The sequence below is a fragment of the Pinus tabuliformis genome, chromosome 4_2 (genome assembly GCF_031772625.1).
Source record: "Pinus tabuliformis cultivar Carrire ecotype Pingquan chromosome 4_2, CPIR1, whole genome shotgun sequence".
NCBI lineage: Eukaryota > Viridiplantae > Streptophyta > Pinopsida > Pinales > Pinaceae > Pinus > Pinus tabuliformis.
Genome location: NC_142304.1, coordinates 927,687,320 through 927,713,720, shown reverse-complemented (window position 1 = coordinate 927,713,720; position 26,401 = coordinate 927,687,320). Strand labels below are relative to the sequence as shown.

General features: G+C 39.2%; 1 protein-coding gene across 1 annotated transcript in view; it reads left to right on the top strand.

The window, feature by feature from the left end:
- The first annotated feature begins 6,803 nt into the window (after positions 1–6,803).
- Positions 6,804–26,401, top strand: part of LOC149172730 (uncharacterized) — a 48,938-nt gene continuing 29,340 nt past the window's right edge. Inside the window, exons 1-2 of the mRNA XM_089426438.1 lie at positions 6,804–7,423; positions 23,009–23,966. Of these exons, the coding sequence (XP_089282564.1) occupies positions 6,804–7,423; positions 23,009–23,966 (1,578 nt within the window). The remainder of the gene's footprint in view (positions 7,424–23,008; positions 23,967–26,401) is intronic.

Genomic DNA, 26,401 nt, shown 5'->3' with positions numbered 1-26,401 from the left:
TGTTCTATTAAAACTAAATATGTATGCATCTCATAAAGCTTGGGTTCATGGAGTTTCATCAAATCATCTGCTTAGAAGGTCTAGAACTTGTGAGTCGATCAACAATTCTTTCTTCGTCTTGGTCAGAGTAAAAATCCTCTAATGTCATTGTTTATCCGTTGATACTTAGGTAAAATCCTCAAGATGTTTGACAATCATATTGATCAACAAACCATATAACAAGCACATGTCAACTAGAGCACATTTCTCGAAGAGCATCCATGGTCATCCTTCATGACAATATTCTAACATTCCTAGTCACTCACAATTAATCAATGAGCATAATTTTTTTTTCTCTTGTAAAACAACATCCATGAGTTTTTTAAGCAACATTCGCATTCCTAAACAAATATTTCTCAATCATATTTTCTACAATCATCTCCTTAGAAACAATTGAAGGTAGAGTACAAACATCCAGGTTGAATACTACAGCGGATTTCTATTCCAAAGTGGAATGGGATGTCATTTCAATGGATTTCATCATAGGGTTGTCAAAGACAGTGAGACAACATGGTTCCATCATGGTTGTTGTGGGCAGGTTAACAAAGGTTGCACATTTCATTTTGATGAATTCTACATTCTCAGCCAATGATGTAGCACATGTATTCATTTGAGATGTGGTCAGATTGCATGGCATTCCAAAGAATATTGTGTCGAACAGGGATGCAAAGTTCACTTCCAAGTTTTGAAAGGAGTTGTTTGCAGGTTTCAGCAGAGATTTGGCCTTTAACACAATTATCATCCAGAGGTAGATGGGCTGACAAAGAGGGTCAACAAGATATTGGAGGAAAAATTGAGGATGTATGTGACGCATCAGTAAGGGAAGTGGTAAGAGTATCTCCCCTTGGTTGAGTTTTCATACAATAATGAGTATCATGAATCATTTAGAATGAGTCCTTTTGAGGCATTTTATGGGTGGAGTTGCAACACTCCCATCAGTTGGAGTGATCACTAACGTCTATGGTCCTTAAAAACTAGAAGACAAACTAAAGCTTCTCACCTCCCTTGAGGAACTTAGGGAGAGATATCCTGATATGCCCTAGATTCTAGAAGTGGATTTCAATATGATCAGATCTCTTACAGAGAGAAAAGGTGCTACAAGAAAACTAGGCAGGGACTCCATTGCCTTCCAGAACTTCGTGAATAACATGGGGCTAGTGGACACAGAAAGAGAAAATGGAATTTTTACTTGGAATAATAAGAGAGGATGGGCTTCTCAAGTCACCTCTAAATTAGAAAAATTCATAATCTCAGATGAACTCCTTATCACAAGCCTTGATATGTCAGCTTTAATCCTTCCCTTTAGAGGCTCAGACCACTAGCCTATTCAGCTAGAAGCTTCTTTTATGGGAACATCGAGGAACAGACCTTTCAGGTTTGAAAATATCTGGCTCTCTCACCTTGATTTCACCATAAATATTGACAAATGGTGGATGGAAGAAAGGCCCGTTCAAGGCACTAAAATGTTCATACTACAGTAGAGACTCAAACACATCAAATCTAGGCTTAAAGATTGGAACAAACAAGAGTTTGGAAATATTTTTAAAGCCAAAAAAGAAGTTGAGAAGAAAATCCAGGAGATTAATCAGATCAACATCTCAGAGGGTTTTACTGAGGAAAGGAAAATTCAGGCTGACTCTCTACAGAACGAATGGGAAGATCGGTGCATGCAAGAGGATATTTTATGGAGACAGAAATCGAGGGTGCAGTGGATTAGAGAAGGAGAAAGAAACATGAAGTTTTTTCATAGATCAACCTTGGATCACAGATCCCATAACAGAATTTCCAAACTTAAAGATTCTCAAGGGAAAGAGCTTGTCTCACACATAGAAATAGAATCTGTCCTAGTTCAACACTTCCTTATCATAGTAGAGGAGCCTCTCATTGATAGATCACAGTTCATCAACAAAATCACAAAGTTCATTGCTAAGCTTGTAACTAGGGAAGACAACCACAATCTTAAGAGGCCAGTGTTGGAGGAGGAGGTTAGTAAAATTATCAATGAGATGCAAAATGGGAAAGCTCCTAGCCCTGATGGTTTCAATGTGGATTTCTTCAAAGCTTGTTGGAAAGCAGTCAAACAAGATATCCTTGAAGTTGTGGAAGACTCTAGGAGATCCAAAACTGTTCTGAAAGCTCTTAATGCCTCTTTCATAGCTTTGATTCCAAAGCAGGAAAAAGATATGACATCGGACAGATTCAGACCCATAGCCTTATGTAATGTGGTGTACAAAATTATCTCCAAAGTGATCGCTAACAGACTCAAGCCTCTTCTTCCTGTTCTCATTTCTGAGGAGCAAACTGGTTTTGTGGGAGGAAGATAGATTCTCAACAACATCATACAAGCTCATGAGGTGGTACACTCTCTTAGGAGCAATAAGCAAGCTGGTATGATCATGCAACTGGACCTAGCGAAAGCTTATGATAAGCTAAGTTGGGTGTAGATCAAAGAAGTGCTAAGAGCTTATAGCTTCGACCACAACTGGATAAGATGGGTTATGGCCCTAGTATCCATGACTAGCTTCTCAATTCTACTTAATGAATCTCCCTCTAGAACCTTTATTCCCTCTAGAGGTCTCAGACAAGGGGATCCGCTCTCCCCCTTCCTCTTTGTTCTCATGATGGAAGGACTAGGCAAAACGATCAAAATGGCAAATGCTGAAGGAAGAATCCAAGGTCTGAAACTTACCCAGGATGGGGATGCCTCCACTCATCAACAATTTGTGGATGATACAATGTTGCATGGCATTGCTACAGTCAAGGAAGGCAGAGCTTTCAAACAAATCTTGAACAAATTTGCTTTGGTAGGTGGTACATAGGTAAGCCTTGAAAAATCAAAGGTTTTTTTTTTCAATACTCACATTGCTATTAAGAGGAACCTCACTAGAATTCTTGGGTTTCAAAGGGCTCAGTTACCTTCCAAGTATCTTGGAATGCCTCTTACTGACAAACCTCTAAGTAAGGGAGTGTGGGAACCGGTCACCAATAAACTTCAGGACAAAGTCAAGAAATGGACCTGCAGGTCTTTGAACTTAGCGGGGTGCCTTGTGCTTACAAAGGCTGTCTTGCAGGCTATACCCATATTCATGTTTTCAGCTCTCCCTGCTCCCAAAGGTGTTATACAACAAATCATAAGTATTCAAAGAGATTTAAGAAGTGGGCATTGGTAGCATGGAAAAAGCTTTGCAAACCTAAGGGCCATGGAGGTTTGGGGTTTCATGACCCTAAAATCCTCAATAGAGTTTCAGGAGAAAAGCTTTGGTGGAGGTGGCTCAAGGAATCGACAGCCCCTTGGGCAAAGATTTGGAAGTTGAAATATGCAAGTAATTGGCATGAGAGGGATCATATCAGAATGTCAGGGCTCATCAAGGGCTCCCACATTTGGAATCTTGCTTGGGAGAATAGAGGTATTGTCCAACAACATAGTTTCTGGGAGATCAGAGCTGGTAAACTTGGACAGTTTTGGGAGGATAATTGACAGCAAGAACCAAATTTGTTTAGAGAAGAACTAACTGCTCTATAAAATGACACATATAACAAAGGTTTACCCATGGTAAGTGACTTCTGGGATCAGGTAAGGGACACTGAAAAATGGCAAATGTGGAAGAATCTTGGATACAGTGAAGAGAGCGCTTTGAAAGCCCAGGCGGATTCCCTTGCTCTTGATTTGGAGAAGAGGAAGATTTTAGTTCCTTCCCATCTGACCAACTAAGATGGGGTCGAAACATAGAAGGCACTTTTAACCTCAAAGAAGCTAAACGCATGGCCCTAGGTTTTGATTATCCAAACCCTGACTAGGTTTGGAATAACCTTTGGAGGAACTCACAATGGATGAAAGTCAAGTTATTCATGTGGTTAGTTCACCAAAAGAAAATTCTCACTTGGGAGAATATTCTGAAAAGGGGATTTGTTGGCCCATCCAAATGCCATCTATGTGGCTTACAGGAAGAAACGATGGAGCATTTACTAAACCTCTACCCCTTTACCTCTACCTTGTGGGATTCGGTAGCCTCAGTCTTCAGGCAAACTGATAGAGACAGACTCAGCATCACCAACACTTTGAATAATTGGAGGAAAGAATTCTCAGGCAATGAAATCGTAAACAAGGCTTGGACTCTAATTCCGGGCTTTATTATATGGGATGTTTGGAAAGAACACAATGGCAGGATTTTCAAGAAAAAAACAGGCTCAACTCAGAATATCATTGTCCAAATTCTAAGACAGATCAAAGATATAGTAGGAGCCCTTATGTGGAAAATTCCTAAGGACCCCCCTTCGGCCCAAGAGGCTCGCATATTCAGGAAGTTGGATCTCCACTCTCTGGTTCCCCTTGGAACTATTAAGGAAGTGAGCAAAACAACTACTGGTAAAGATTTCTGGCAGCCACCTTTGCACGGCTTTTTGAACATCAATATAGACGGGGCCTCTAAGGGCAACCCAGGGATGGCTGGATTTGGAGGTGTCATAAGAGATGAATATGGGAGAATAAAGGATATCTTCCATAGTCCTTTGGGGACTGCCACTAATAACATGGTGGAGCTCATGGCCTTAGAACAGTGCCTAGAAAGCTTGATTGAGTTAAATTTACAAAACGCTATCATTGAAGCTGGCTCAGAATTGGTCATTAATGTTGCCAAGAAAATGTTTAATGGAACAACACCTGGCAAAGTGTCGAAAAACTGGAGGCTCTCGCAGGTCTTTCAGTGTATTCATTCCCACTTGAAAACCCTAAGAACTGTCAGTTTTGTTCATGTGAGAAGGAAAGCCAATATGTTAGCTGATCATCTAGCGAATGAAGGCGTAATGTGCAAGGAGAGCTATATCTGGTATGACTAGGATTCTATACCCTCTGGTAAACTGAGGGACGATTGTCATCAATAGGCAATCAAAGACATGGAGTACTTCCAGATCATGAATAATAAGCAGGAGGGAGACTAGCGGGAGTGGGAAAGAGCGGAAGTCCTGGCGCCTGGTAGAAGTGTCGGGTGTTTCCTAACTGTCGATCCCACAATAAATGCTTACGCCTTAGCCAACTACGGGAGTGGAGGATGTGTTAAACAGTGGGCTTGTTGAAGGGCCGTAGACCATAGGCTTTGATGGCCTTCGATATCAAATGGATATCGGGTTTCAATTTGATGGAGGTTAAGGGGTTGAGCGGACCCGATATCTTTTTAGACCAAGGTTATAATCTAGATCAGGTCCGAAAAGTGGATAATTACCACACATGTTTCCGAAGCGATATATCGTGGACTGTCAAATCAATTGGGTTTTGATCAACGACGCAGGATCAATGTGCAACTCGGTTGATCGGAGTGAGTATCTATCATCCAATTGAAGGTTAGCTTGACGGTGGATCTCGGTAGATCTCGGTTGATCGGAGTGAGTATCTACCATCCGATTGAAGGTTAGATCGACGATGGATCTTGGTAGATCTCGGCTAATTAGAGTGAGTATCAACCGTCCGATTGAAAAGTAGATTGATAGTGGGGTCTGATTGAAGGAGAAGATTTTCATTTTGATCAACAAACTCTTCACTTAGGAATTATGGCCAGGGGTCTTTTGTGTTTATGCATGTAAGGTTTTGGGTTTTGTTGACCCGATTGTTTATTGTTCTCCAACCAGTTTGTCTTTTTTTAGTCTTTACACTTGTAAAGACATGTACCATATGTAATTTGTTGGGTTAATTGAAGGTTCCACTCTTACTTGACCAAAAAAAATTTTAACAAACTTTATTAAATTTAATATTAATATTAATATTAATATATTATATTATTATTATTATTATATTTACTAATTTTAGATTAATAATTTAAAGAAAAATTTGTATCTCAAGAGATTTGATCTTTGTGATTTCTCTAGAAATTTGATCTCTATCCAAAATTAAACAAATCTAAACTAGTTTAAATAGAAAATTACAAGATATATATTTCTATACTTGAGAAATAAATTGCAAAATATATATTTATATACTTCTGGGGGATCAAAATCACTTGATGGTTCATTCTTCCCGTGTTCATGACCTTGTTTAGAAACTTTATTCCAACCAGAAACTTGTCCAATTTGTATTTGATGATTAGTCAAGTGACAAACATTTATTTGGTGTCTAATGTCTCCTTTAATTTGATTTGGATTTCAAATTCGTATCTTTGCGTTAATAGATGGAATTCTGGAATCTTTTTAGGACTTTCAATTCTCATCTTTGCGTTAACAGAGGGAATTTTGGAATATTTGAAATGAAATCCTATAAAAATAATCTAAAATGATATTAAACACGACACATTATTATTTTTGAATTAAATCAAAGTCAGCCACATGGAAAAGGATGAGATGATTGTATAAAATACAAATATAAAAGGGAATGCAGTCTATTCATCGGTAGCATTGATTTCCCTTAATCGCATTGGAAATACTGAAAAGCACTTATGACTTTGGAAACATTGAATTACTTTACCATATGAAAGGCAGAGATTGTAATTCTATATATGAGGTGGTATGCTTGTATGTTAAACAATGACACAGGTGTTGATATGTATGGATTTTGACTCTGATTCCATAGTTGTAGGGCAGTGAGAATTAACATTATTTCCCTAGTTGAGAGCCATAGCAGATTGATTCAGTGCAACATAGTATTTTCATCGTTCAACATGAGGTTAAAAATATTTGTTTTCCTTGTGAATGCTTTGTTTCTATACCCATATACTGTTCATATCTCCAATTATTCATTCCTTAGAGATTCCATAATGCTGATTTCAATGAAAGCGACAATGGTTGATAGGAATCATCTGTTAGATAGTTGGATAGCTTCCAATCACGCCACCCATTGCTCATGGACTGGCATCCAATGTGACCATATTGGCCGAGTAGTGGCTCTAAATATCTCTGCGATGACTCTTTTAGGCCTATTCCTGGGTCATAGCACTAATCTACCAGCCCTCCGTTTGCTGCATCTCTCCAATAACATGTTCACTGGCAGCCTTCCTTCCAACATCTCAAAATTGAGGAACTTAGAGGTCCTCGATGTTTATAACAACAATATGTCAGGGATATTGCCCCCAGATTTGCAGCATCTCGTGAAGCTCGGGCTTGTTTCCCTTGCAGGAAATTACTTCTCAAGCACCATTCCTTGTGAGTATGGGAAACTGAAGAATGTAGAGTATCTTTCATTGCGTACAAATGATTTAAGTGGAAGAATACCGCGGGAGCTTGGCAATCTGGGAAACTTAATAGCGCTTGATTTGGGATTCAACAATCTAATCGATGGTGGGATTCCTCATGAGATTGGAAATTTGAGCAAGCTTATATGCCTCAGTATGGATAATTGTGGTCTTAGCAGTGCAATTCCTTCGGATCTTGGTGGTCTGAAAAGTCTGAATGCAATTTTTTTGTATAGAAATAGCCTTAGTGGCCCTATAGCCCTGATCTAGGCCATCTTCGAAGGTTAAAATCCATGGATCTATGCAAGAATAATCTCTTTGGAGAAATACCCTTGGAACTTAGGAACCTAAAAGAGTTGATACTGCTGAATCTGTTTGGGAATGGGCTACACTGTGGTATTCCATCCATCATTGGGGACTAGCCAAGTCTGCAGATTTTGCGTCTTTGGAAAAACAATTTCATAGTTCCCTTGCCTGAGCAACTAAGCGTAAGTGGAAAGCTTCAAGAAGTGGATGTTTCTTCCAATAAACTGACTGGTTCCATCCCTCCAAATCTCTGCAAGGGTGGAAAACTCCAGTGATTGATGATATTCAATAATTTCTTCGTCGGCCTCATTCCTGAGTCTCTCGGCACGTGCAATTCTCTGGTTTTGGTTTGCATGGATCAAAATCATTTGAATGATTTGATACCTGCAGGCTTTCTATATTTATCCAAGCTAACTACAATCCAACTGCACATCAATTATCTTAGTGGGAGAATACCAGAGGAAATTAATAATATATCGTCCATGCTAGAGCTAATGATAATTTCTAATAACAGGCTGAATGGTTCTCTTTCTTCATCTATCGGTAAATTATCTTCTTTGCAGACACTTTCGATCAGTGAAAATCAATTAACAGGTAATATTCTATCAGAGATTGGCAACTGAAGAATATTTCTATAATCCATATGAGTAACAACAGGTTTTCTAGTAGAGGTGCAACCTACAAAAAGTACATCTAACAAGTATGGCTGTTGTCCGACTATTTATTGCAGTGGTTGGGATTATTATTTCCAACACTCCCCCTTAATCACAACTCCTGCCATTGACAATTCCCAAACAGTTTCTTAGATAAACAAAATTTTCTCCTGCCAATGGCTTTGTGAAAATATCAGCAAGTTGTTCTTGTGACCTGCAGTGCTGCAACACAATTTCATCATTGTTAATCAAATCTCTAATAAAATGATATTTAGCATCAATATGCTTGGTCCTCTTGTGGAAGACAGAATTCTTTGACAATGCAATTGCTGAGGTGTTGTCACGGAAAATAGTTGTCGTGCCCTCTTGGTCATGACAAAGATCCCTTAACATCCTTCTCATACAAACTGCCTGACACGATGCTATTGTTGCTATGACATATTCAAATTCTGCTGTTGACAATGACACTATCGGCTGCTTCTTGGAGGCCCATGAAATGACTCTGGAACCCAAATGAAAAACATATCCTAACGTGCTCTTTTTGTCATTGACACTGCTTGCCCAATCACTGTCAGTGTAACCAAACGACCTGAAATCACTGGTTGCTGTGTGAAAAACGCCATACTATTGTCCCATTGACATACCTAAAAATCCTTTTCGGTGCTTGCCAATGTGTCTCCTTGGGTGTCTCCATGAATCTTGACACCAAACTTACTGCATACATTATATCCAGCCTAGTGGCGGTTAAATACATCAGGCTGCCTATCATGCTTTTGTATAATGTCAGATTGACATTGCTGCTGCAATCTTCTTTTCTCAACTTCAACCCTATGACAGTTGGAGTTGGTGCGGACTTGCTGTTTTGCATTTTAAACCTCTCCAAAATTTATGCCACATACTTTGCTTGAGAGATAAAAATGCCATTTTTTGTTTGCTTCACTTCTATGCCCAAAAAATATCTTAGCAATCCCAAGGCAGTCATTTCAAAATCACTCTTCATGACTTGTTTAAAATCAGCGATGAGGAAATCATCACTGCCTATAAAGATCAAATCATCTACATATAAGACGATAATGAGAATCTTACCTTCGCTCTCTTTGATGTAGAGAGTAGGCTCACCATCACATTTGTCGAAACCATTGTCCAATAGGTAAGCATCTATCTTGTTGTACCATGTGCGCAGTGCTTGCTTCAATCCATAAAGAGCTTTCTTCAACTGATACACTTTGTCTTCTTGTCCTTCTATCTCATAACCAGGTGGTTGCACGACATACAGTTCCTCTTTTAGCACTCCATTCAAGAATGTTGACTTTACATCCATTTGATACACTATAAGTTTATGCTGCATGGCAATCGCCACAACTACGCGCACTGTCTCCAGCCACGTGACTGGTGCGAATGTCTCTGCGTAATCTCTTCCATGATGTTGCTTGTATCCTTTGACAACTAGCCTTGCCTTGTGCCTTTCAATCTTTCCCTCAATGTTACTTTTAGTCTTATAGACCCACTTCACTCCAATGACATGTTTTCCTTTCGAAAGGCTCACTAACTCCCATGTGTCATTCCTTTATATTGCTTTTGTTTCTTCCTCCATTGTCGCAACCCATTCTTCTTCTTTGACTGCATCTTCAAAGTGGATTGGGTCATCTACATGGCAAAATAATGCAAATAAGGAATTCAGACCCGTGCTACTATCAACTTCATCTTGCTCATAAATTTCATTTAAATTTCTGAACTTTGGCCTTCTTATGGTTGTTGAAGATGGGCTTGACATGTCACTTGGTGTCACGCTTCGCGGTGTGCTTGGAGAAGCACTTGCTTGGTTGCGGGAGACTGTCCTATTATATGTTGATGGTGTTGCTTGCTGCCTGCTTTGCTGCGCTTGAATAGGAGTAGAGGGAGTCACAATTGGGGAATTACTTGCTACTGTTAATTCCTCTCTGTCCTCATGTCGTATGCATGTTTTGACATTGATTGTGTTTTCTAAACTTCCATCCCATGCTTCCTCTTCTATGAACTACACATCTTTGCTGATTATTACCTTCTTAGTTGATGGATTGTAGAGTTTGTATGCTTTGGATTCATCACTGTATCCAACGAATATACATTTCTCCCCCTTTCTGTCCAACTTCTTTCTCAACTCATCCGGGACATGTGCAGAAGCCACAAATCCAAAAACTCTCATGTGAGTGACATTTAGTTTTCTTCCACTCCATGCCTCTTCGATAACAATGTTCTAGACACTTTTTGTTGGACACCTATTCAAGATATATGCTGCACAAGCGACAGCTTCAGCCCAATAGTCATTTGGCAAATGCTTTGCCTTTAACATACTCCTTTCCATCTCCATAATGGTCCTATTCTTCCTTTCTGCCACACCATTTTGCTATGGTGTATATCTTGTTGTAAATTGCTTGTGAATTCCATGCTCCCTGCAAAATTGAAGGAAGTTATTTGAGATCTATTATCCACCTCTGTCAGTCCTAAGGACTTTGATGAAATGTCCGCTTTGCTTTTCAACAAGAGCCTTGTATTGGCGAAAGTGATCAAACACTTCACTTTTCTGTTTTAGGAGAAAGACCCATGTCTTCCTTATGTAGTCATCTATGAAGGTCAATACATAGTGACTGCCACCAATTGATGGTGTCTGCATTGGTCCACATAAATCTGAGTGGACAATCTCCAAAGGTGCCTTTGCCCTCACTGACTTTCCTACTAGAAATGTCTCTCTATGTTTCTTGCCCAAGATACATCCTTCACATATGCTGTCTAGTTTTTCTATGAGTGGTAAACCCTTCACCATGCCTTTCCTATGCAGCAAATTCAAACCTCCAAAGTTGAGATGTCCAAATCTCAAGTGCCATAACCATTTTTCATCTTTTACCTCTGCTTGAAAGTTTACTTGTGTGACAACTGCCTCTTTTCTTCCATCTTCTTGTGAGTTCATTGATAGTTGTGCTTGTGCACCTTCTTTCAAATCTGATCTTATCTTTAGGGGAAACATTCTATTGTTTGTCATTTGAACCTTTGCAATCAGTTGTCTGCTTGGAGGCCTATCCAAAATTGTGCACACATCATTTTTGAAGAAGACATTGTAGCCTTTCTACATGAGTTGTCCAATGCTCATAAGATTGTGTTTCAAACTAGGAACAAAGTAAACATCAGAGATGTATTTCTTCTCCCCCTTCTTTGTTAGGATATTAACTCTTCCTTTACCCATGACAGAGACTTTGCTATCAGTCCCTAATGTCACTTCAGATTTCACACTTTCATCTAGATCAGAAAACATTTCTATATTTCCTGACATGTGGTTGCTACACCCTGAATCTAGATACCATATATCACTCTGTTTTTCTTGTGCTACATTACAAGCTAAAAACACGTTGTTATGGTTCTGATTTTCTGTTGTGAAATTTACACTTGGTTTGTTACTAATATCATATTGCTTCTTTCTACATTCATTTGCATAATGACCATACTTCTTAAATTAATGGCATTGAACTTGAGATTTATCATACCTCTAACCTTGTGCTTGATTTTGGCTTGGGCCTTGAGCTAGATTTTTATTGTTGCCTCTTCCATTTGAGCTTGAAGGGTTGCTTCTTCCACCTTTGTGTGTGCTTCTTCCTCTTCCTCTGCCTCGACCTTGACCAAATGATACTTATGTCTTGAAGGCATGCTCCAATGAGGAGCTTGCTACCTTGTTTAGTCTATGTTCATGAGAAATCAGTGATGCATTAAGCTGATCCACTGAAAATTATGAGAGATCCTTTGTCTCTTCTATGGCCGAAACAATGGCCTCGAACCTTGCTAGCAGACTTCTCAAAATTTTCTCAACTATTCTTCTTTCCTCAAGTGTCTCACCATGAGACCTAATTTGAGTAACCAACCCACTTACATGTGTAAAAGACGAGTCTATATTATATGACTCTTTCATACAAAGTGTTTCAAAATCTCTCCTCAACATATGTAGCTTCGTTGTCTTGACTTTTGCCATGCCTTGGTAGGCTGTCTGGAAGATGTCTGATGCTTGCTTGGACTTCGTTGCTGCTGCAACCCTTGAGAAAATACTTTCATGAACTGCTTGAAAAATATAAAATAGGGCTTTTGAATCCTTCTTCCTATTGTCCCTTAGCACATCTCTTTCTGGTTGAGTTAAGGCATTGTATGCTGCTGCATCTGCGGGTTCTTGAAAACCATTCTCCACCAAATCCCAAATGTCTTGAGAAGAAAACATGGCCTTCATTGTAATAGACCAATAATCATAATTTTTGCCATTAAACTGAGGTATTTGAGGATTATTGAAACTTGTGCTTGAGGTTTCCATTTTTGAGCATAAAAAAAAACTTTCTACCTGCTGGTAAATATGATAAACACAATCCGCGCTCAAAACAATTTTCACTGTTAGTAAAAGCACTTGTTTTTACACTAACAGAGTTTAACCTTCTATGATACCATGTTAGAAATATTTGGCGAATTTGATTTTCATTTTCGCGGAGGGGAGAGGCAGAGAGTTATAACTTTCATGAAGCTATTTTCGCGAAACTAGGTTCGCGCACCGTGAGGCCGATTTCGTGGAACTACCTTCGCGCACCGCGACACTAATTTCCAGGCTTGAATTTCACGCACCTTTAAACTATTCCAGAGATTTAAAGAATATTCACAGTAAAATTAACAAGATAGGTTTGGAGCAACACAAAACTTAATATTCATTTCTTGAACATGAAAATACATTTACATGAGACTGTTACTCATTTACAAAGTAAAATAATATTTTACAGAGATTTAAACTTACGTGCAACACTACACAGTGAAACACAGTAACTGCTGTTTTACACGCCCACCAAAAATTGCTCCACAATTTTCTCCACGGAGACTTGCGCTCTTTTTCTACTTGCTCTCTGACCTCTCTACCCAGTCAAACTCTTCTATGCTCTCCTTTCAAAATGAATTTTACATTCATATTTAACTCAACAGACAATTTTTACATTTAATTCATGACAGAGCGGAATTAATTTTGATGTTGTTGTTGAGTGTGATCAGAGTCACACAGGTGTTCTTGGAGTGTGGGCAAGGTTGTTGAATTAATGCTTTCCCATATTTGTTTATCTAAGTAAATAAGTTATTTAAATGCATTTTCTGAGTTTCTGAGTGGTTCGCGTCTGGCTTTGGTCCTTCTATCTTCACGCTAAGACGCAACCTGCAAAAAGTACGTCTGAAAGGTATGGCTATTGTCTGACTGTTTATTGCAGTGGTTGGGATTATTGTTTCCAACATTATCCTCCATCGCGATGTGAAATCCAACAATATTCTTGTGGATGCCAACTTTGAAGCCCATGTTGCAGATTTTGGGCTAGCGAAGTTCCTGCAACATTCTAGCGCTTCGGAATACATGTCTTCCGTTGCAGGCACCTTTGGCTACCTAGCACCAGGTAAACTAGCATTCGAATTTTAGTTTTTTGGTTTTGTATAATCTACACGTAGAGTAGAAGTATACATCCATTGTGAAGGCGTGTAACTATTTGATATTTGATATGATTATTGGATCAAATCCAGTGAAGGAAGGATAATGAAACTAGAGATTGATATTATTATTAAGAGAAGGATTATGACTTGTTATTGGATTTGATATCATTTTTTATTGGTGGTTTTTAATGAAGTATTAATTTCATCACTGCCATTTCCTTTGACGTTAAAACCATAGTACGTGTACACTTTTAAAGTGGATGAGAAAAGCGATGTAGAAAGCTTTAGTGTGGTTCTTCTTGAACTTGTTACGGGAAAGAAGTCAGTAGGCGATTGTGAATTTAAAGAGGGCATGAACATCACAGGGTGGGTGAAGATGATAACTAAATCTTCCAGAGAAGAAGTTTGGAGGATTATAGATTCAAGGCTCTCCAATGTTCGTATGGAGGAAGCTATGCATATATTCTTTGTGGCCCTACTTTTCATAAAAAAGCAAAGTGTCTGCAGACCCACCATGCGCGATGTGGTCCATCTGCCTACATAATTTCCAAAGTCTAATGCCTCACATTAATTTTCTAGTTTCTATAATCCGAGGGAAAGGAATCGAAGAAGTCAAACTCCGTTGTTTGCAAGTTTGGGGTCAATGCAATATCTGTGTTCTAATGGTTTGTTGATTTTCTGATTTGTACAGTGATTTTATCAATATGAAAAATGTTAATAACAAGTTTGCTTCAAATGTTCGGCCATCCTTAAGTCGATTGTAGATTCCCGAAATATTCCGGGATCCGACGGACATGGGCGTGGTCAATGTTTTTACCGTGCCCATGTCCGTCGGATCCTGGAATATTTCGGGAATCTGCAATCGACTTAAGCTCACCAGCTTCAAATTTGTATGTAGGTTTTAGCCCCGTACAGAAATTACCTGCATACGAATTCTGAAACATAGAAAATAAACAATGCGAGAGCATAACACATAAAACACATATACACAGAGATTTTCCCCTGGATCCCAAAACCGCGACTACCAGCTTGATTTTTTCATTATTTTCCTTTCAAGGTTACAATACATATTTATACATGCCGAAGCATCCAATACCATGGATTGAAAACCATCACGTCCAAAACCATGGACCAAAAACCATCACGTCCAAAAACATGTGCAAAAATCATTCACAAAACCATAGGTGGGTCCGCCCAACCTAACATAGGGTCCAAAACCAAAATTTTCCGGGGCGCTGCCCTGGACCCCATGAAGTGGGGTTATGGGTACACCTCAAACCCTCTGTTAACTATGTGGAAAGAATATAACACAACCCAACTTTCTCCCACTTTTTGTTTTCTTTCCACAGGGGGCCACAAGAGAGCTTAGTCATTTTTCCAGCCCTGAAACTCCCATTGTCTCTCTACACCAAGAGAGCTTCTTAGAGCTCACAGATTTTGTCAATGCATCTGTAGTATTCTTCAAAGTGTCCACCTTTACCAGCAACACCTTTTTGTCTTCTATCATATCCCTCACAAAGTGATACTGAACATTAATGTGCTTTGTATTTGAATGATATGCAAGATTCTTTGCCAAGAAAATTGCACTTTGGGTGTCATAGTCTATCATTATAGCTTCCTGTACTAACCCCATACTTGAACACAATCTCTGCAACTAAACTACTTCCTTGCTTGCATGAGTGGCTCCCATGTATTCTGCCTTTGTAGTTGATAATGCCACTACAGATTGTTTCTTGCTCATCCAACTGACTGCACCTCCAAATAGGTTAAACACATACCCACTTGTATATCTTCTCTAATCCAGATCTCCAGCCCAGTTTGCATCAACAAAGCCATGAATATCCAACACTCTGTCCAATCCTGGTCTTCCTTCGTAGCACAAACCATAATCACTAGTGCCACGCAAATACCTAAAAACCCGCTTCACTGCTGTCCAGTGTTCCTTCCCTGGTTTTGCCATAAACCTGCTTAATACTCCCACTGCATGTGCAATGTCTGGTCTAGTACAGACCATTGCATACGTCAAGCCATCGACTGCACTTGGATATGGAACACAGGACATGTCCTCTTCCTCTCCTTGTGTCTTGGGACACTGTTCAGCAGATAACCTCACACCTACAGGAATAGGAACCTTCACCGGTTTACTATCCTGCATATTAAACCTCTACAGTATTGTCTCAACATACTTCCTCTGGTTTAACCAGAGCTTCCTCTTTGTACGATCTCTTTTAATTTCCATGCCCAAAATATAGTTTGCAGCACCAAGATCTTTCATGTCGAATTTGGAGGAAAATTGGGTCTTCAAATCCTGGATAATTTCTTTGTCACTTCCAACCAGCAACATATCATCCACATACAAGACTAGATAAATAACACGGTCACCAATTAATTTAAAATACACATAGTGATCTGCTTTGCTTCTGGTGAAGCCAAGTCCCTGTATAAATGTATCAAATTTATAATACCACATCCTTGGTGACTATTTTAACCCATACAGAGACTTCTTTAACTTACACACTAGTTCTTTCTTACCCTTCACCACAAAGCCTTCAGGTTGCTTCATGTAGATCTCCTCTTCCAAATCCCCGTGAAGAAATGTTGTCTTCACATCCATCTATTCTACCTCAAAATCAAGAGCAGTAGCAACAGATAAAAGTAATCTAATAGAAGTTACCTTGGCAACAGGAGAAAAAATATCACCAAAATCAATTCCCAGCACCTGGGAATAACCTTTTGCTACCAACCGAGCTTTGTATTTCTCCACCTTTCCTTCTGCATTTGTCTCCTTTTTGAACACCCATTTGCTACCAATGGGTTTCCTTCTAGACGGCAACTCCACCAGATCCCAAGCCTCATTTTTGTGCAAAGATGCCATTTCATCAACCATGGCCTCTTTCCAAAGTTTTCCATCCTCTGAATCCAATGCTTCCTTCACGGTTTTGGGATCATCATTAGTAACAGACAAAGCAAAATTTGAATAGAAAGCAGATGGACTATACCTTTATGGCTGCCCTCTTTCTCGAACTGATCTTCTCATAGCCGGAGTTTGTGGCTCTTCATCTTCTGATTCCTCCTCTGTTGTAGAGTCTGATTCTTCCTCCTTTAGCTCAAACTCTATCTTCTCAGGTTCCTTTGGTTAGACTTCGTGTTTAATAACATCTTTTACCTCTCTGAACACCACATCTCGGTTGTACACAACCTTCTGTGTGACTGGGTTCCAAATCTTATAACCCTTTAAACCATCCTTATACCCAATAAAGATGCACTTTTCAGATTTACTATCCAACTTGGTTCGTTTCTCCTTTGGAACATGTACATATGCATCACATCTAAATACCCTCAGATGTGAAAGAGAGGGTTTCTTACCAGTCCATACCTCTTATGGAGTCTTATCCTCCAACACTGGTTAAGGTGACTTGTTGACCAGGTAACATGCAGTATCCACTGCCTCTACCCAGAATTCCTATCCTAACCTAGCACCACTAAGCATGCTTCTTTCTCTTTCCATCAATGTCTTGTTCATTCTTACTGTAACTCCATTTTGCTGAGGTGTATATGGAGTAGTCTTCTACCATGCTATACCACACTTCTTGTAGAATTCTTCAAATTCCTTACTGCAAAACTCTCCGCCATTATCTGTCCTCAACACCTTTATCTTTTTCTTTGTCTGGTTTTCCACTAGAGCCTTAAATTCTTTAAACCTGTTAAGGACTTCGTATTTATTCTTAAGGAAATATATGCATGTATTCCTTGAGAAGTCATCTATAAATGATACATAGTACACAAACTTACCCAATGATAGAACCACATCACTATGTGTCATGCGGAAAGAGTCAATGTTGCGGACAAAACCAACCTCCCTAGAAGCTAAGGCTTTCTAGTGACAAACAAGACAATTAAGCACTATCCTTCCCTAAATATGCATTTAAGATACAAGCAATCAGGTGTTTACAACATACCTTTAATCCAACGCTGTTTGTAGCAGTCCAGCCTCTCCGATCCGGATGAGCTCCTCCTTCTCTTTGAAACCTGCATTCACTAACAAGCAAACGATTACATAGCACCTGAATAACTCATAAAATAAAACATATTCATCATAAAGACCAAGGAGTATATGAAACAAATTATAAATAACAACTTGTTGAGAAGAATGAACTTAATTGTATTAATAGGAAACAAAAGAAACCTTACAACCAGTGCCTTGGTGTTGTGCAGGTCCCTCCCAGGGTCCAGCAAGAGTTCTCCTTTACTTTGATCAGCTCACCCACTTCCAAATGAAGCTAAGAAAGGATGGGAATCTCTCCTCTCAATCTCTATAAGGGAGTCCTGATTTCAGCAGCATCTACCCTTAGGAATGTTCAGCTTTCAAACTCTCCTCCCTCTGGCCCAATGCCTGTATTTATAATGCTTTGGAGGAAGTTAATCAGGTCCACCATGAATGGGATAAGCCCCTCTTTCAAAGGGATAGCTCCCCTCTTCATGGGATAAGTTCCTCTTTCTTTGGGATGCATGAACCATCTGGAGGCGCTCATTCCACGTCAAACCATCTTCTAGAATGCTCTAGAATCGATTGCAAGTAAGTTTTTTTGAAGTAAAACTTGCGCCTTTTGACTTTTACAGGAGTACGCACCCACCCCTTTACAGACAGAGCGTACAAGTACGCAGGTAATGTGAACTTGAGGTGCGTACACGCAGGTAAGGTTAAGAGAAACTGCGTAACCAGATTTAATTGACTTTTTAAGGACTTTCTCTCTTTCTTGGAGTTTAACATGAGGAGCAGAGGTATAAGACTTGCCAAGGAGGATAGTATGACAGTTGATGGAGCCATACTAACTGCAAATAGTCATGGTGACAAATTTTAGTGTAACATTATGCACAAGCTCTAATATATGTTTCGCCCTCTGACCACTAGAGGGGAAACTCATCCGATTGTGCTTCCCATATACACAATTTTCACAGAAATCAAAATCCAGAGAGCTATTACTCATACCTTCTACCATACCTTTATCATGAAGTAGTCAAAGGCCCTTCTCTCCAATATGTCCAAGCCTTTGATGCCATAACATGGTCTTCTCTCTAGAGACCACTAGATTTTCTGCTCCACTTTCAGGAACCATAGAACTATTGCATCCATCAATAACAGTGATACCTTGCAGCTTGTACAGAGTTCCAATCTGAACTCCCTGCATCAATACCAGTGCTCCCCGAACCATTTTTTAGGTATCCTTCTTGAACACTGTTTTTACACCTGCATCATCCAGCTTGCTTACAGAAATCAGATTTCTAGCTAATGCAAGAATATGTAGAACACCTGGAAGCGTTCTAATCCTTCCACCTTGCAACTTCAACTTTACTTTTCCGCGACCAATGATTCTAGCCTTCCTGTCATCCCCCAAGAAGACATCACCACCATCATATTTCTCATACTCGCAGAACCACTCTCTATGGGGAGTGAAGTGAAAGGATGCACCTGAGTCAATCAACCATGCCTCATGATCTACATGTGTACTTGAAGAAGCCAAGTACACATCCCCACCTTCATCTGAGGTGGTTTTCGCCTCTACATAAGGAGCCTCATCAGATCCCTTTCCTTTGTCAGGAGCTTTAGATTTACAGTCCCTTTTGAAGTGGCCTTCATTTCCGCATTTCCAGCACACCACCTTTACAGGTTTTCTTGGAGATTTAGATCTCCCTCGAGATTTAGATCTCCCACTCGATGACTTACTTTTGTTTATGTTCTGGCACTGTCCTTGTACAGACAAGGCATCACCATTTTGGCTCTCCATATTTTTCCGTCTCATCTCCTCCGTCAACAAGGCTGAGACTATTTCATCAAACTGAAAGGTAGTTGCGTTGCTACCTATTGCAGTGACCAGACTATCCCACGAATCTGGTAGAGAACACAACAAACTGATGCACTTATCTTCATCTAAAATTTTAATATCAACAGATGCTACTGACTTACCATAGTATTAAAAGCGTTTAGATGCTCTGTCACCGAGCCTCCATATTTCATCCTCAAGTTATACAACTTTTTCCGCAGGAACATTTTATTCACCAGAGACTTAGATTGGTACAAAGTCCCTAACTTGTCCCACAAAGCCTTCACCGTAGCTTCCCCTGATACATTCAGCGATACTAAATCTAAGACACACAATCATATTGTGCTCTTTGCCTTCCGATCCAACTTCTTCCATTCTTCATAGGACACTCTTGTTGGTTTAGTACCGGAATCTACCACAATCCATTGATCTTTATCCACCAACAGATCCTCCATCTTGAGTTTCCACAACTCAAAACTCTGACCATTAAATTTCTCGATCTCTATCTTTCCACTGCTCGCCATCTTCTTTCACCACCAGAATCGATTTCGCAGATATCCCACTGAACAAGGTCTACCACAGGCCTGAGCGAAACCCCTCAGCAACAAAGGCGTCCCCTTGAAGCCAAATATGCTTTGATACCAAATGTAGGTTTTAACCCTGTACAGAAATTACCTGCATACGAATTCTAAAACACATAAAATAAACAATGCAAGAGAATAGCACATAAAACACATATACACAGAAATTTTCCCCTAGATCCCAAAACCGAGACTACCAGCCTAATTTTTTCATTATGTTCCTTTCAATGTTACAATACATATTTATACATGCCGAAGCATCCAATACCATGGACCGAAAACCATCGTGTCCAAAACCATGGACCGAAAACCATCGTGTCCAAAAACATGTGCGAAAATCATGCACAAAACCATAGGTGGGTCCACCCAGCCTAACATAGGGTCCAAAACCAAAATTTGCCGAGGCCCCGGATCCCATAAAGTGGGGTTACGGGTACACCTCAAACCCCCTGTTAACTACGTGGAAAGAATATAACACAACCCAACATTTTATTTATGATCCATCGCAAGAACTTGTTACTGTAACATAAGGGATCCATCCAGGCGCTTATGAAGTTTGGAATAAATATTTGTATTGAATAGTCTCAAAGGTATCAACAACATATCTATATAACCGTGCTGCGTAGATATTAGATTTTTCTTTGTAAAAACTTGTTATAAAATAAGGATAACCCATAGGTATATAAGTGATTGAATAAATATTTGCATGATTGAGAATAATCTTAGCAATGCATTGATTTCCATTTGAAAGGCCAAGCCACCCATCGGTATATAAGTGATTGAATAAATATTTGCATTATTGAGAATAATCTTAGCAATGCATTGATTTCCATTTGAAATGCCAAGCCACCCATCTGTATATAAGTGATTGAATAAATATTTATATTATTGAGAATAATCTTAGCAATGCATTGATTTCCATTTGAAATGCCAAGCCATGGCTAGCTTGGCTCTTGTGCATGTTAATTGTTTTACCCTATTGTTTGCCACCTTTCTCAATGAGTTTTTACTTATTCCATTGCTCATTCTTTGTGAGCTTGAGTTTTTGTTTGTTCTGGTCATCATATCTTTTAAGTGCCCATGCAAGCCATCTTGTGGGTATTGGTTGGCCCACTTTTGTGAGCTTTGGCAGGAGGAGTACCATCACTCTTCCCCCTCTTTCCATTTTTTAAGTGGAAATTCCTATTCCGTGGACAATGACTTAACGATGTGACACATCTGGCTCCATGGTGCATTAAGGACAAGTTGTTATTTCCCTTTTTACTCCAAATGGATTTTCTAAGAAAAACCATGATGGGACACTCTAGGTATCAAGAGTCTTTAGTGGGGGTCGACTTTATCCATGATCTCATTTCCTTTTTTGATTGTGTTTTATCTCTAGTATTTTTTTTGGATTCTCATCTGTTTCAATTCTATCCTTCTAGCCTTTTTTTTCTTATAGTTCTCTATACTTTCTCTATCCTGCCCCTATTACTCTCATGCATCTATGCATCTAGAGATGTACCTTTCTAGTTACCTCCAACTTCTCCCTTTGCTCTCTAATTTACCCACTTGGTTGCCTTCTCCCCACTGCTACTCTCTTCACTACACAGCTATTTCTCACCTCTTGCTATTTGCTCCTCTTTCCTTTTGTGGCCTCGCTCTCTTCACCACCTACTTTCCCTCTTTTCCTTTGACCTTCTGATCCTCTCCTTGTGTTGTTGCTTCCCCATGCCCCATCAACATGAACATGTCCACATACGTGTGATGTAGTAATATTGTTTCTATCATTTTTTAATAATTATAGAAATGCAGTAATACAACATAAATTGGTGGGGGAATACTTTTAATTTTCAATTGGTAATAATAGTGATGATTAAATTTTATTGAAATTAAATTTTCTTTATTTAACATTGAAAAATACAAAGAACTAGTTAATTTTTTTTTTTTTTTGCTAAAGCAAGAGTCGGACCTTATATTTCACTAATCAGTAGATAAAATACATAAAATACAATATTCCTCGGTAAACTGTGGACCAAGGAGAAAACCCAACACTAACTGTTAACGGGCGAGATGCAGAAGCCTCGATCCCTACAACCAAACCTCAAAACTCTCAAAAGAAATACATTGCGGAAACCGGCAAGCAAGAATCAAGAGTTGGACCTGAAGCGGAACAAATGTGTTGTTCTATAAAGATATCATGTCTGCATAACTCATAACCCGTGAATCTGTGGAACGAAAAAGATAGGCACTTCCCGCCATGAACAATTTGCATCCCGCCAATAGTACTAAACACTGACGCCTGCCACCATTTTCCTGACTTGCATCTTTAATCTTAACCGTCGAACCTTCTCGCCTGATCCTGCAGCTATGGTCGATATCGTTGTGCTTAGAAGCACGACGTTTACCCAAATGGACCCACCAACATGCTCGATCATTCCCATCCGTAGATCCGCCTTGCAAGATCCAACGGTTGAGGATCATATCGCATCGGTCTACATCACCGAACAATAGCGTGCGATGAGGGTGGTATTCCATCCGACCCCACTGCCACGTGGAGTTCGCTGAATGGAATCGCTCCCAAATTGGAAAAACCACTTCCTGCTTGCAAGGCTTGTGATCATCGTAAAACTGCCCTAGATGCAGTATTACGAACATAGAAGAAAAACTCAGGGTTTCGAGGCCACTGAGAGTTCCTGTTTTTCGGCCGCTTGCTGCACCTACTCTACCTGACCCATTGTGAGATGAAGCACCCGCCATCCTGCCTGTCATCAAAAAAACTAAATCGCTCGATTTGCTACCTCTTGGAGCCGTTTTGAAAGTGTTGACCTAGATTGCGAAGGCTGTCCATTGCTTGCAACCCGCTAAAGACCTGACTATGAAAAAACCGCCAATCATAAAGCTGCTAAGTCATCTGAACCCCACCTCCATGGCTCTGTTCCGAAACACCATCCTATACTCATCTGCTTGGTCGTGATAATTCGCCTAGTGTTTCTTAAACGTTGCAGAGATTCCTCGGTTATTCCTACCTTTGCCCGGATTAAGCATATCCTCAATGTTCCAAAAAATCGTGGCGTTTTTCTGAAGGCTAGCTTAGGGTTGGTCAGATCTGAGATTGGCAGAGTAAGGAGGGATCTTGATCATCGATCCAGACTCCTTCTGGCGGCTCATTTGGAGCTGGCGAGTATTTTCCCTGCCTCTCTCTGGTCCAGGATTGATGCCTGTTCGGCATTGAAGTCCCTAAGATTAGAAGAGTCCCTTAAGATCAGACAGTCCGCAAAGTTTAATAAACTTTCGGGCTGTTTGATTCAGGAGTCTGATCGATTCTATGGTCAGGATTCAGACAGTCGGGTCTCCTTTAACCAGGTATCCTCCCCGAGGGCTTGGGTTTTAAGCGGCTCTTCTCCTGTGGGTCTTGATCCGCCTTCCTCTGGCTCGAGTTTGGTGAAAGGAAGCGGCGATCTGAACGGCATGGGGCTGAACAGTGAAGCGATCTGCGTTAATCAAGGACCTGTGAGTCTGATCAGCCGAACAGCGGGTTCTAGTGATCGATCTCCTATCTGTTCGCAGCAGTCGGTGGCCGGTTCTTCGGATGATTTAGCTGCTGAATCGACAGAGAATATGGATCTGCGCGTAAGTTCTGGTGAGGTAGTTTACTCGCATGGTTCGGATGGCGTTGCTGCTGGTAGGTCAGCGGAAATAGATCTGCGTGGTTATGGTGTTAACGTAGCCGGTTCTTCGGTTGATGTAGCTGCTGACTCGACAGAGAATTATGATCTGCGCGCGAGTTCTGGTAAGGTGGTTTACTCGCATGATTCGGTTGACGTTGCTGGTAGGTCAGCGGTAACAGATCCGCTCGTTAATGGTGGTATCGTTAGTTTTCATAGCGTGGATAATAAGCTTAATAGGACTTTAAACGAGTGTGAAGGTGTAATTTATAAAAATAACGATATTAATGGTGCTAGCGTTAGTTTACATATCATGAATAATAAGCATAATAGGATTTTAAATGAGTGTGAAGATGTAATATATAAAAATAACGATATAAAGGGTGCTAGTGTTAATCCGAATAGCGAGGAAAATAGGCATAATATTACTATTAATAAATCTTTAATATATAAAAATAATAATAAATCTTTAATATATAAAAATAACAATATAAATAATGAAGATGATAATCGTGGTTGTGATCTTAATAAGGTATATATTAATAATAATAATAGCTGTAGTAATAATGTATTAGATGGGATTGATAGCCTTAGGTGTAAGGTTAATTTTAAGGGTTTGTCGGGAGGTAATTCGTGCTCTCTCCCTAAGGACAATAAGGTGGTGAATTTGTCGAGTTTCTCCTTTCCACCTGCGGTTTTTAGTCTCTTAGGGAAAGGTCTTAATTTTGCCTTAGCACCCAGAAAAATCCCGATTGAAGACATCATTTGCGATGTGGAATATGGCATTAAGAACCTTGTTTAGATAATCTTCGGCAAAATCACATAATCAATCTTTTGTCGACGCGTTTCGAACCAACCAGTGTGGTTCATCGTCAGGACAAGTTGAAGAACCAATCCAGCTAAGCTGAATAAATAGAGAGTGCAGAGACTCCAACGGCTATATTGCCAACTGCTAAATTTGACCTAAGGATCCTAGTCAAACCCCTAACAATACTATAAATAGCTACAACAGGTAAACTTGTTAATTTATATCTAAAATTAGAATCGATTTGATATTTTTAGTATATAATATAATATCATATTAACTATAATGGTCATATGTCTATACTTATTATTATTTAAATATTATGTCATTCTTAAATTTAGTTATATTAGGTAATTTATTCTTTAAGATATACTATTCTACATTATATAATGGTCCAATCTAATAAAATAAGTTTATTAATAAATCTATATTTACTAAAATTCTTAATTCAATATTAAAAAACAAACAAATAAAATCCCTATTACCATTCTTAGACTAATATATATGAACATTATTAATTATAAAAATTAGTTATATATTTCAATTTAATACATATTAAATAATATACACAAAAACTATATTGAATTTATATTATATAAAACAAATAAATAAATTAATTTTATATAAATTAATTATATTATTATAATATAACAAATATATTAAAACTGCCCTATATTTATATTTAATATATATTAAACAGATTAATATACAAATAAATTAATATTGAATTTATATTCTATGTAACAAAAATATATTAAACTTATATTATATATAACAAATAAATTTTAATCTATATTAAATAGATTAATATACAAATAAATTTATATTATATATACCAAATAAATTAATATTGAATTTATATTCTATATAACAAAATTATATTAAATTAATATAAAATAAATTTATATTATTATAATTTAACAATATATTAACTTTATGTAAAATATAATAAACTTATATATAACAAATAAATTTAAATTCAACTTAATGATTTATATTCACTCTACATTTAAAGGACAAACTTGCCAAAAGAGAAATTAAAGGAGGAGGAAGACAGAAACCCTAAGACCTAACCCAAAGAGGAATGAGGAGGCTAGGAAGATAGGGTTGGGACCCAGCAACGGCTAATCTTCCAACCATCATCTCTATTAAGATTGTTCGGCCTTTTCTCAATCTCCAGGGCCTCTCTAAATTTGCGATGGTGAAACTGCGGAATTTTGGCAATGACTTGAGCATCCTCTATGCATATATGATGCATAGTCTTCCCCGCATGCTCAACCAGGGCCAAGGAATTGGTCCTACCATGTCTTAAGTCAGCCGAATGCTCGCTGATCCGCTGATTGATAGACCGACCAATTTCACCAATATAAGGGGTCCCACAGGAACAGGGAATGACATAGACACCCTTCATGCTCTTAGGGTCAACCGGGTCTTTTACAGACCTGAGGGAGCCACGGATAGTATTGAGAGGTCTAAAAGTTGCGGATACATCATACTTCCTTAGAATCCTCGCAATCCTGTCCGTGGTCCCTTGGATGTAAGGAAGGTTCACACCCAGGACATGATCTTTAGGAACCCTTCGGGTTGAAGGCTCCTTCTTGGCCTTGAGGAAGGCTTTTTGACCAAGGTGTCTATTGTAACCATTCTTCTCAAAAACTTCTAGGAGGTGAGCCTTCTCCGTTTCCAGGCTCTCCTTATCCGAAATTCTCACAGCACGGGTGGCAAGAGTGCTCAGAACCCCTAACTTCTGAGCGGGGAAATGATGCGACGAAGCATGCAAGTATTGCTCAGTATGCGTCTTCTTTCTAAACACCTGATGAGAAAAGGAACCATCCACCTTCTTCGAGATGAGAACATCCAAGAACGGAAGAACCTTCCTGATAAGATTAAAGACACAATTAGGCAGGATTGTGCAGTCACCCTAAGGA